The sequence below is a fragment of the Apostichopus japonicus genome, chromosome 3 (genome assembly GCF_037975245.1).
Source record: "Apostichopus japonicus isolate 1M-3 chromosome 3, ASM3797524v1, whole genome shotgun sequence".
In the NCBI taxonomy this organism is placed as follows: domain Eukaryota; kingdom Metazoa; phylum Echinodermata; class Holothuroidea; order Aspidochirotida; family Stichopodidae; genus Apostichopus; species Apostichopus japonicus.
The window spans coordinates 17,891,665-17,904,118 of record NC_092563.1 but is presented as its reverse complement, the minus strand read 5'-3'; the positions used below and the strand labels follow the sequence as shown (position 1 = coordinate 17,904,118).

Sequence of the window (12,454 nt, the reverse complement as noted above, 5' to 3'; positions counted from 1 at the left end):
ACTTCTTCAAATCCAGCATGCATAACTCAGTATATCGAGTTGACTTCACTGACATGCCGACAATCTTCTCCTACTAAAATTTTAACCAGGGACGGGAATATGGGACTGCGTGGGAAGGGGGCGGGGTATATATTTTTTGATATAGCTCAGGAATTTATGCGCGCAACAAAGGCATTGAAGACTCGCCCCAAGTGCGGTCATCTGAAAAAGTTAACTTTCTGTTGCTTGCAAGTGACGTTTTATTCGTGTCCCTACAAAATGCAGACAGTAATGAAACGTGATACCTTGTTATCTTTAGCTGGACCTGAGATGTTCATCGCTGTATCGTTTGCACACAGTGCTGTGGGTATTGACCGCAGCTGTATGTACTGACTGTACACTAGTGTCTAATTACCGACGGTAGCAAGCTGTATGTGTATTTTCTGGGGTCGATGGTGGTGTCTAACACTTCTGTTACACCTCATTCGAAAATAGGTCAGATTACCGGCATTAGACGTTTCTTTTTGCACGAGTCTTCACACCCTTCCGTCTATCCATTCAAGACGATGGACAATAATTATTCCATATTTCTAGGATTTCTTGCGTGATATTGTTTAGACTTTATATACTATTGTCAAATTGATGTGTTCGAAATATACACTGTAAAAGTGTTAAAATAACAAAGCATCAGAACAAGTGTCGCTACGCGACGGCACGTATTAGTTTTGTGTACGTGATTCAAAGCAGGCTTACTATAATCTAGAAGATATGAGTGATTTGATTGGAAAAAAACAAATTCCTTTTGGACATACTAGTAAATCATAAACTTCAATAAATGTCACAACAAATATTTTCAGTTGCTGCAAAACAACTACTTGGCCAAATTCACGTAGGTCAAAGAAAACCCGTACAACATACATAGTGAACAAAGTATTTTCATGGGACGCTAAGTAATCCCGCTATTGAACCTAGTAAACAGATTTGTGTAGAGCACTGGTGGTGAAGAGACTCTAGAAAGTGGAGTTCACTGTCTGTTTGTCGAACATGTATTGTTTTCCACTTCTTGTGATTCTAGTGGCTTCGCAGCTGCCGTGCCTTAGCGCTGCGTCTATATCGACAGATACAGGAGATACGGATGGCTCAGTTAGCGTCGATATTTCAGATGCACTAATGAAACGCATATCATATTTAGAGGCGAAGTTGGAGAAGATTGAGATAGAATTTGAGAAGGTAAGTGGCCTATTACATTGTTATGTAACAATGGAGACGTGTCCATTCGAATTGCACTTGTAAATTAACCAAGTGGGATGATAAGAAAGGAAACACGTGATAGCTAAGATGAAAAAAACTTTATCCAGTAACGATTTTTGTTGTCGTTGTTAACCTGTATCCTTGCGTTAATAAGATATTCACAAATGAGGGCAACCCACGGAGTTGCATATCTCATCTCATCAAAATCACTTTATTGAATAAATTCCGTATGAGCTACTTAATAGAACTTCCCAGTGGCGTAGGAAGGTACTTTTGAGTGGGGGGGGGGGGGCTGAAGACTGATGGCCGGCCTGGGGAGGGGTCTAAGGGGAGGGGGTGTCCCCCTCCCCTTTGGAATTTTTTGCATTTCCAGGTGGCCTCAGATGCAATTTGATGCAATATAGCACACTTCAACACCCACTCCATTTTGTAAACTTAATTTTGTATTTTCACCTGGCCTTAGATGCAATTGGTGCTCCAAATGAGATTTTTTTTCTCATTTGGAAATGAAAAAGGGGTTTTCTGACTTGCGGAGCGGGGGGGGGGGCGGAATGATACTTCCGCCCCTCCACATTTTTCACTGGGGGGGGGGGGGGGCTGGCGCCCCCAGCCCCCCGGTTCCTACGCCCTTGGAACTTCCACCACTTGACTGTTGACCTCAGACATTATTGTAACCATAAATTTGGATAATATTTACTTTTTGAAGGTTGCAATTTTATTCAAATTTGTCCTTGTATGCATAGCAAAAAGTCACTTTTCGATTCAACTCACCTTTGACCTCTCATTCTGAAGGTCTTCAAGGCATAATTTCCTAGCACTTCTTACCAAACTTGAAGAAATGATCTTACAAATATGGCCAACCGATCAGCCAAATGAAGCCAATACGCGCGAACAATAAAAGTTCACTTCATCGTTAAGTTTATACCAACGTACGTAAGAAATATTGTCGTGTAAAATATGCGCGTGCTATTGCGTACGTGCAATGGTTTCACATTCTGTGTTTAAGAAATAAAGAAGGTCAAAATGTGACCGAAAATTCCAGTTGGGACCTGCAGTTTGGAATCCCATCATAACTAATCATATTAGGCCTATTAGTATTATGAGATTATTAGTGACTGGCAGGTAATCAGAAGGGCGCCATCGATCTCAAGCATGATTTTTAAAACAAATAAAACAGCAACGAATTTGGACAAAATTGATAAAAATCGATCAGAATGATTACATTTTGCCGAAAAATGAAAGTTCTCGAATTCCAGATGGGATGTCCATAATGTAATCCCATAGCTCTTAAGAGATTTTCTTGATTCTAAAAGTAGCAATTTATGAAATAATCAAGGTCTAAATATTAAATTGATATTTAATGTCTTGGCTATCTTTCAAAAAGTAACGCATTATGAGGTTATTATGGACTGGCAGGTATGTGTGATGTCCATTTTTGAATCCCATTGCTCATAAGGGACTTTCTTGATAATAAAATTGGCATTCTATAACATTCTCAGGGTTTAAATATGAAATTGATATTTTATATCTTTTCATTAAATGTTGGCTATCTTTCAAAAAGGAAAGAATTATTACATTATTATGGACTTGTCGGTAATCAGAAGGGCGCCACAAATCTCACGCATGATTTTGAAAAGAAATAAAATAGACACGATTTTGGCCAAAATTGATCAAAATCATAAGGCTATAGCCCTTACAAATTCCTTAAATTTGGCCGAAAAATGAGAGTTGTCAATTCCAGATGTGATGTCCAGTTTTGAATCTCTATAGCTCATAAGGGACTTTATTGATAATAAAAGTGGCTTACTATAAAATTTTCAGGGTGTATTTATGAAATTGATATTTAATATCTTTTCATTAAACTTTGGCTTTCTTTTAATTATTACATTATTATGGACTGGCAGGTTATCAGAAGGGCGCCACCGATCTCACGCATGATTTTGAATAGAAATTAAAAGGTCCCGAGTTTGGCCAAAATTGATCAAAGTCATAATGCTATAATCCTTACAAATTGATTAAATTTGGCCGAAAAATGAGATTCGTCAAATTCCAGATGTGATGTCCATGTTTGAATCCCATAGCTCATAAGGGACTTTCTTGTTATTAAAAGTGGCACTCTATGAAATTTTCAGGTTCTAAATATGAAATTGATATTTAATTTTATAAATGTTGCCTATCTTTCAAAAAAGGAAAGAATTATTACATTATTATGGACTTGCGGTAATCAGAAGGGCGCCACCGATCTCATGCATGATTTCGAAAAGAAATTGAAAGGTCACGAGTTTGCGAAAATTGATCAAAATCATAAGGCTATAATCCTTAAAAATGATTAAATTTGGCCGAAAAATGAATTTTGTCAAATTCCCGATGTGATGTCCAGTTTTGAATCTCTATAGCTCATAAGGGACTTTATTGATAATAAAAGTGGCATTGTATGAAATTTTCAGGGTGTTAATATTAAAATGATATTTAATCAACCTATGACCTTTGTCCTTTGTTTGAAGTTTGAATAATATCGACCCGGTCTATTATGAGGAGAGTTAGACACAAAGATGCCGATGTAACAGACAGACAATCACACACACACACCCACAACCTCCCCTGCAGATATTGAATTCCGGTCAACTTCGATCACCCTAACAAGGGTGATCCCCCGAGACTCGCGCCTCTAGGAAATTATCTATTACCATTGCAACCGTTGTCGTGGAAACCGACATCAGTGGTAATCAGAGATGATGTTACAGCGGCGAAGGCTCAGATGCTACTTTTGAAGAAAAAGTCGCCCGAGAAAGAACCTGGGCACGAAAACCAAACTACCAAACGACTGATCCGCTCTCAGCCTCAGTCCCCTTGCATCGGGACTGTGACTGTGTGATCATCGTCGGGTGTGCATCACCATTCCCCTCGACAGGGAACAGATACTACACATGATCTTAGCCAAAAGGCCGAGAAGGCTCTAGATGCTATACTCGATCAGCCAAGGCAAATGGATCCCCGCGCGTATGAACGCGTATAAGTTGGCTTTATATATGAACGCGCTGCAATAAATGATATTGTGAAAACTGACATATGCAGACGATGAGTAAGAACTACAGGAGACTTCGATCTAGTGTCTTCGGCGTTATACAAAATCTTGGCCGTAATAGGAACAACTGACCAACCGACTGCAATATCTCATCCTCCCTATAGAAAGATGAGATAAAAATCATGAAGGTATCGTAAATATATCATCTATCTATATAATATTATTACGTAGAGTCTTTCAATTCTCATTCCGTCGCAATACTCTACAAGTACGTGGAACTAAACATTTTTTAAGGACCAGAATTGGGTTGACAAAACAGTTAGATAGTTTCAAGTGAATTGCATACTATAAAGGTAGATTCGTTTGGACAATGGGTGTCGACATTACTTCCATTTGCTTGGTAGCCAATAACCAGGTGCGTATCCAGGGGGGCGTTGGGGGCGCGCGCCCCCCGGGTAAGAAAAAGAGGAGAGAAAAAAAGGAGAAGAAAAAAGGAAAAAAAGAGGGGAAAAAAGAGGAGGAGGAGAGGAAGGAAGGGAAAAGAAGAAAGAGAGAAAAAGGAGAAAAGGAGGGAGTAAAGAAAAACGCGAAGACACCGGGAAGAGATAGAGGAACAGTGACATCATTACAGCGCGGAAGGGTAGCCAGTGACGGATCAATGATTTCGTAAAAGTGTGACTCACCCTACCCCTTACACCGACAACTCCATTTTTTGACGTTTCCATTTCCCATCTCACTAATGATCTATATATATACTATATATGGTCTATCATAACGCGTGTGTAGAATTGTGCTATGAAACCAACTGTGGCTGGTCTCGAACTCAACCGTGTCGTCGGGGAACATGACTCATTTTGGGATGGGGGCGACCGCCCGCCCCCCCCCATTCAGCATTTTTTTAAAATGATATCGCTAAGTAATTTCAAAATACAAAGTGCTAAGAGGCAACTTACAAGGCCTGGGAAGTGTCATATCCAGCGATCTGTGAGACATTTTCGGCCAAAATTTGCTTGTACGCTTCGCGCTAACAAATGGTCCTGGGTAGTGCCATTTCCAGCGATCTGGGAGGCATTTTCGGCCAAAATTTTCTTGTACGCTTCGCGCTAACAAATGGTCCTGGGTAGTGCCATTTCCAGCGATCTGGGAGGCATTTTCAGCCAAAATTTTCTTGTACGCTTCGCGCCAACCTATGGTGGCGCTACGCTTAGATAATTTGCCTACAGGCTTCGCCCCTCCCTTGGCAAATTCCTCGCTACGCGCCTGTTCGAGTTTGTAACGCAAACAGCAGATATCACATCATATCAGTGAGCATGAAAATGGCGTTCCAGGATGAAAAGCCTCAAAACTGTCCGACTTGCCTGAAAAAATAACCAAATATTTTCGCGCGCAAAGCGCGCGTACAACGTGTTCATGTCAATTTCATATAAGCAAGCATCGGTAATTACATCGCATGCCATCATGTACGTACGGTCCGTTCAAATTGCGCAGCATACCGCGGGATGCTAATGTAAACAACGACAGGTCTCATGTAGATGTATAAAAAGCACGGAGGTCCAATTATGTCAAAACTCTCTTTTACATTAGTAATGGCGAATTAGGGGCTGCACCCCCGCCGCGCAGTGGCGGAGCGTCAGGGCGGATGCCCCCCCCCCCCTGACGGACTCAAATGGACTGCTGGCGCCTTTTTCAGCTCTTTACCACTTTTTACTTATTCTAGATTATTGACTTTTTTATTGCGCTCTCATCTACTTATTGACATTTGTCACATTTTGTTGGTGTAATTTGGCGATGACACCTTATTATTCGTTTATCTGCAAATTAGCCAGGCCCGGAAAGGGTCATTTCCGGCGATCTAGGGAGTATCTTTACTCAAAAAATTTCTGCACGCTACGCGCCAACCAGTGGTGGCGCTCCGCTTAGATAGTGTCGAAAGCGCCCCTACAGACCATTCTCGCCACTCCTGACCAATACCCCTAGCTCCGCCACTGCCGCCGCGCCTCCTACGCTTATGTGTGTAGTGTTCGGTTTCGGAAATATCTGCTATTTTTTCAGTGGTTTGAAGTGAGTTTATTCACGAGAAATGTAAATTTTCAAATTCTGAACAAATATGGGGCTTAAAACCTTGAAAAGAGGGGCTGACGGGTATTGTGGGCCGCGACGTAGAATCACCTACAAAAGCAAAGACCCACAGGAGATGCGATCAGGTCGAACATGATGTGTGCCGGGTTGACAATCTTCAAAAAGGTTATGGATGGAAAAAAACTATTAGGAAATACTTGGTTCTCAGGCAAAAAGTGTACATCTGGTTGGTCATTTCAAGCCCGAGAAGTGCCGTTTCCGGTGATCTGGGGGGTTTCAAAACAAGAAATTTTCTTGTACGCTGCGCGCCAACCGATGGTGGCGCTCCGCTTAGATAGTAATTCGCGCCCCCCGGGTTGGAAAATCCTGGATACGCGCCTGATAACGGTACATACGTGGTAATAATTTTCCTTCAGAGTAGATGTTCTATTTATCACGAAATATTTTTCTATCAAGAAATAAAAGTAACGTTTTGATTTTTTAGTTGAACATCCACTTTTTTTTCCATTTTTAATATCGCTTGGACAGTTCATGGCACTGGAATATAGAATCTACTCTCGTCTGATACTGTTAGAATATTAAATGTTCATTAGAGTGATTCCTCAAACTGAATAACATTTCTTGAAGATTAGGAGGGTTGTACCGTTATTAGTTAACAGTCCATGCAGTTTTTACCTAGTAGGGAATAAAATATGCGAATAGTGTTTAGTTTAGAACATTACCGTTGATTTAGATTTATGAAATTACACACGCACATGCAAGTCACATACACGCACATCCACACGCGCGCGCACACGAAACCAAAGAAATATTAAAGATTGTAGCTCATACTTCGAAATTACAATGTAAACATTGTAAATATGTTATCGCATTTATTTTTTCTTTCTGACCCCTTCGACCTTAGAATGAAGTAAAAGACCATTTAAATTCTAATAAAGGTGATGCAATTGAAGACAGTGTTAGAAATGTTCGAGGTCGCAGAGACGCAGGAGATGGACTGCAACAGTTACCAGGGCAGACAGGTAAATACTGGTAAGAGTTATTGTTTTAGTTTTAGAAGCTTTCTACATTTCTTGTGGAATAACTTTGTCGAATAATCTCTTCTAAAACTGATCTGACGTACCATTTTATTAAATTTAATAAAATGGAAACATTACGTCGTCATTGTTAACTGCACTACGTCATTGGAAACTACCCTACGTCATTTGAAACTCGACCACGTCACTGGAAACTCACTACGTCATTGGAAACTCTACCACGTCATTGGAAACTGCATCACGTCCTTGGAAACTGCACCAAGTGGTTGGGAACTGGGAATCAAACTGTTACTCTTGCTGGAAGATATCCGAAACAAGAAGTAATCTCGAAAGGTTTAAGACTGCCAGCATGGATAGCAGGCTGTTAATAAGGATCCACATAGTACATTATAAGTACCATACCACAGTTAGAATAGTGTACATCCGCCAAAAAAAAATAAGATGGGTGACTATCATGCCTAAAATTACCCAAATGAAGTCATTGATTTTGCATATTTACAGATATCAGAACCTTTTTTCCCCCTGCTTTTATGCTAAGGAGACTAAATCAAAGTACAGATGGCGTGAAAATAAGGAAGATTGAAGGTGATACAAAGCAGTTCTAGAAATACTTTGGTTAAATGTCGATATAACTCCGGAAGAGCAGTCAGAAGGGTTGGAGTTCAATATGCTAAACTTGCTCCTCTTCTAGCTCAAAATCTAAACGGTCATTAGATAGAAATTTTAAATTGGGAAGATAGACGAAGCTCTCTTCTTTCATGTGGTGGGTGTAGGATGTGTCAGTTGGAAAGTTGTATACTTAAGTTAATTTAGTAAGTCAATGGGATTAATTAATTATGGTAAGACATACATAATGACCTTTTAGCTCACAGGGGAAGGATTAAGTAACTACACACCATTAATACCTAAGCCAGTCGATGGATAGCCTCACTTATATCGTTGTTGCAGTTTGCGTTTCTTATTTTCTTGCCGTAGATGGCATACCTGGTATAAACGGCTGCCCGGTGACCGTAACGCCGTTTTTCATTGGTGGATCGTGTGTTCTCTGTCCTGTCGGTCCTCGTGGGGACCCTGGCCCCTCTGGGCCACCGGGCAGAGATGGACGAGATGCTTTAGGTAAGAAGGGGATGGGAAAGGAAGTGCTGTGGAGGGAGAGCATTGCGGAGGTTAAATTAAACTTCTACAGCACTTAATTTTAGAACTCAAATTACGTCGAATATTTTCTTTCCACTAAAGTTGTTAATGAAGAACATTGCCCTTCCATGTTTTGCTTCTGCTCTACTTGGATAATTAATATAATTTCATTTTGTACTTATTACGTCACAAATCATTGTTATTCTTCTTTCTTGGCCTGCCAAAAGTGACAGCATTTCTCCCAAATACACTAGAATTTGAAAGAAAATGGGCACTCAATGTACATCCATGCTCATACCTCAACAAACCCAAATTTATCGTTATCCTCAAACGGTTTCAATCCATATTATGCAATATGTTATATCCACCACCCCTCCACCCCATTTATACTTTCCCGTACATTTCTGGGAAATAATTTATGAGGGTCAGAAGGTCAGGTCAGGTACTTTAGTTCATTTAGAAAGATTGTTAGTACGATCAATTTTGAGGTCAATACTGATGACCTTTGAACAGGTCATACTTGGTATGTCGACCCGTAGTCTAATACCCCTTTATCAGTATCCCCTCTCACCCCACCTACTCCTTGGTCAGTTCCCTTCTCACCCCGCCTACCCCTTGGTCGTCAGTTCTCCCTCTCATCCACCTACCCCTTGGTCAGTTCTCCCTCTCACCCCACCTACTCCTTGGTCAGTTCCCTTCTCATCCCACCTACCCCTTAGGTCAGTTCTCCCTCTCATCCCACGTATCCCTTGATCAGTTCCCCCTCTCATCCCACCTACCCCTTGATCAGTTCCCCCTCTCACCCCACCTACCCCTTAGGCCAGTTCTTCCTCTCACCCCACCTACCCCTTGATCAGTTCCCCCTCTCACTCCACCTACCCCTTGATCAGTTCCCCCTCTCATCCCACCTACCCCTTGATCAGTTCACCCTCTCAGATGAAAGGGTCATGCAGTTTCAACTCAGTCAGGAACCTTTCTATGATACTAAATGCGATTCATAGAAAGTCTCCTTTTTCAAGGAAGAAAAAAAAAACTTTCATTTGGCTCTTTTATTTTTGTAAACATGTAGCGATCATCACGCCTGGATTTCAAGAAATGACGTCATCGCAAACGACTCACTTTTCAGATAATCCGAGACATCACTCTAACACAAGTGGAGCTGTCTACGTGAGGTGGGGCCACAAGGAATGTCCCACTTCATCGTTATTGGTGTATAGTGGTAGGTACAGTGCAACCCCACATTATATTCTTGGCTAAAGTTAATTAACCAATTTATTTAAATAAATTCGATTGAGTTTGTCCGTTGACGCAAAATCCGTACTACTTTATCTAACTTCGTAGGACACCACAAGCATACATCTATAACCATTGATCAAATGATACGCGGTCCAAGAGTACAGAACGTAATAGATGGCGACATAACCGTATTTAAAACTTGGTCCTGGTTAATGACAGTGTGTCAAGTTGTCAACCACTTTTGTGGATACATCACTTGCATCAATGAATGATGTTTATGTCCGCGTTCCTTTTTTATTGGAAAGGGACAGTAGGGGAGAGAGATATGAGAGATTGGAGGGATGTGAGAGGATAAGGGGGGGGGGGGAGATGTACAAGGGAGAGCAAATAGGGAAGTTAATCACTGACAGAACTCCCTTGCAAAACTATGGATAGTGAAATCCGAGGTTGTTGCAGGCTCTACGTTTTAAGACCATGATCACGTGATTCTTGTTGTCACAGGTATTGCTGCAGGCGCATTTCGTGGTGAAACCGGTAATGGCGCCAACCAGCTTTGTTTACCGAGTGATCCCGTCTATAGTGAACCAGTGGCTGGTGTGGGAGCAAGCCGTTCGTTTCTTTATGCAATAGAGTACCAAATCGACAACTTCCCTACTCTCAGCGACCGTTTATGGCATGATGTGCCATGTGCGGTTTGTAAAGCGCCGACGAGATTCGCGCAACTCATGATACCAGGAAAGAACCTATGTCCGTCAAATGAATGGACGTTGGAGTATCGCGGTTATCTCATGGCTGAACGAGCGCACTCCGTTCACCAGCGCTCTATGTACATTTGCGTGGATCAAGAAATGCAGACCATAGATCGAACTCACGGCTCAGCAGCTGGTGCATTACATGCTTTGTTGGATCTCGTCGAGGGCAGATGCGTATCCAGTGGTGGAGGGCTTCCGTGTGGTCCTTATGTAGATGGCTACGAACTCACATGTGCTGTTTGCACCCAGTGACATTCAAAAATGCATACTCATAACTTTATTCAGCCCACTGGGACAATTTTATACTGCTTTCACCCACTGGCGGATCCAAGGGGGGGGGGCCAAGGGGGGCCATGCCCCCCCCAAAGGTGAGCCAAAAATTGTTTCCGAACATCCGCTAAATCATATGATTGGAAATTTAAAAAAATCGAGAGGAATAGCAGTGGTAGACTAGTCTAAACCTTTTCGTTTTCTGGTTTAAAATTAAATGCAGAGCTCCCAACTGACCCGCAATTCGCGGGAATTAGACCCGCATTCTAACACCCAAACCCGCTGACCCGCACAAGCGTCCGAAAAAACCGCATTGTATTGTCAAGTATACATAAAAAATTTGCATCAAATTTTGACTTAGCAACCATCATTTCTTTAGCATTTAGCATAATAGAGTACAAAACCTCCTTAACAGCATCATTTGAACCTCAAATTAGCCTATAATTCTTTTCATTGGGGCGAGCAGCGAACATTTTCATGCCACGGGAAAGAATGAATTATCACCTACTATTCAATTTATTGATTTTACACACAAAAAAATGCATAATTCTCAGAAAATTTTGGGTGACAAATGCCTTTCTAAGTGCCACCATTTTACATGAAGGCATCACCGGGATTCCAAAAAAAATCAAAAGGGGAGGGGGACACCCCCTCCCATTATACCCCTCCCCCAGGACGGCGATTCGTGGCATGGACCAGCATTTGTCTTCTCAAGAGTTGGGAGCTATGTAAATGTATGAGCATGAGGATTTACAGTATAACACCATTTCGCAGTTACAGGCTGGTTGTAAGAAATTTATAACCTATGAGAAATAAAAATTTTTGAGAAAGATGATCCCAACTTTGTTTTATAAATATTTTAGAAAATTACACCTGGGAAACATTTTTTTTAGAAGTAAATTAACATCACCATTGTACACTTTTGTCGCACCAAATTGCATCTGAGGGCAGTGGGGCTTGGGGGGGGGGGGCTCAGCCCCCAATGAAAAAGTTGCGGGGGGCAAATGCATGACAAGCCCCCCCCCCCAATATTTACCAAGGCTCCGAAACGTGCATCAGCCCATTTTTCAATGCATACTTGTCGATCTGTCCGATGCACACGTATACTATATAGGTGTAATAATATTAGTAATTGCTGGGGGACCCTCGGCCCGTCCCCTGGCTATAGACCACATTTTCACCCCAACCGCGTCTTCACGCCCCGTAAAAAGTGGAAGCAGTGAGTGTGAGTACCGGTAAGCGTAACACAACTTCGTCTTAGGTCAATGACGCCTCATTTCAGCCAGTTCTCCAACATACCCTTACTTAGTGGCGGAGCGTCCATATATACAGACAGGGGGCGGATGCCCCCCCCCCCCCTGACGGACTCAAATGGACTGCTGGCGCCCTTTTCAGCTTTTCACTACTTTTTATTTATTCGCGATTATTGACTATTTTATTGCGCTCTCATATACCTATTGACATTTGTCATATTCTGTTGGTGTAATTTTCCGACAAAATGGCGACGACACCTATTTATTCTCCGTTCATCTGCAAATTAGCAAGGCCCGGAAAGGGTCATTTCCTGCAATCTAGGGAGTATCTTTACTCAAAAATTTTCTGTACGCTCCGCGCCGACCTGTGGTGGCCCTCCGCTTAGATAGTGTCGAAAGCGTCCCACTGCCCTTACTACACTCAAAAACGTCTGTACG

The 12,454-nt window shown here is 41.8% G+C and overlaps 1 protein-coding gene across 2 annotated transcripts; it reads left to right on the top strand.

Moving 5' to 3' along the window:
- Nucleotides 1-850: 850 nt before the first annotated feature.
- LOC139965283 (uncharacterized) lies at nucleotides 851-11,598 on the top strand. 2 transcript variants are annotated; one of them, XM_071967490.1, is made up of 5 exons: nucleotides 851-1,209; nucleotides 7,239-7,356; nucleotides 8,347-8,487; nucleotides 9,575-9,724; nucleotides 10,243-11,598. In XM_071967490.1, the coding sequence occupies exons 1-5, from the start codon at nucleotides 1,024-1,026 to the stop codon at nucleotides 10,743-10,745; spliced, it is 1,098 nt and encodes a 365-aa protein (XP_071823591.1). In that variant the 5' UTR covers nucleotides 851-1,023; the 3' UTR covers nucleotides 10,746-11,598. The 2 variants fall into 2 exon arrangements, with proteins under 2 accessions (XP_071823591.1, XP_071823592.1); XM_071967491.1 differs by having other exon boundaries at nucleotides 1,070-1,209; nucleotides 7,239-7,366.
- The last annotated feature ends 856 nt before the right edge of the window (nucleotides 11,599-12,454 follow it).

What these genes read in the sequence shown, in the direction of transcription:
- LOC139965283 (XM_071967490.1), top strand. Translation starts at nt 1,024, where the DNA reads ATGTATTGTTTTCCACTTCTTGTGATTCTAGTGGCTTCGCAGCTGCCG. An exon ending in TTGAGATAGAATTTGAGAAG is followed by an intron (nt 1,210 to 7,238) that starts GTAAGTGGCCTA and finishes CTTCGACCTTAG; the next exon opens with AATGAAGTAAAAGACCATTT. An exon ending in ATCGTTATTGGTGTATAGTG is followed by an intron (nt 9,725 to 10,242) that starts GTAGGTACAGTG and finishes TTGTTGTCACAG; the next exon opens with GTATTGCTGCAGGCGCATTT.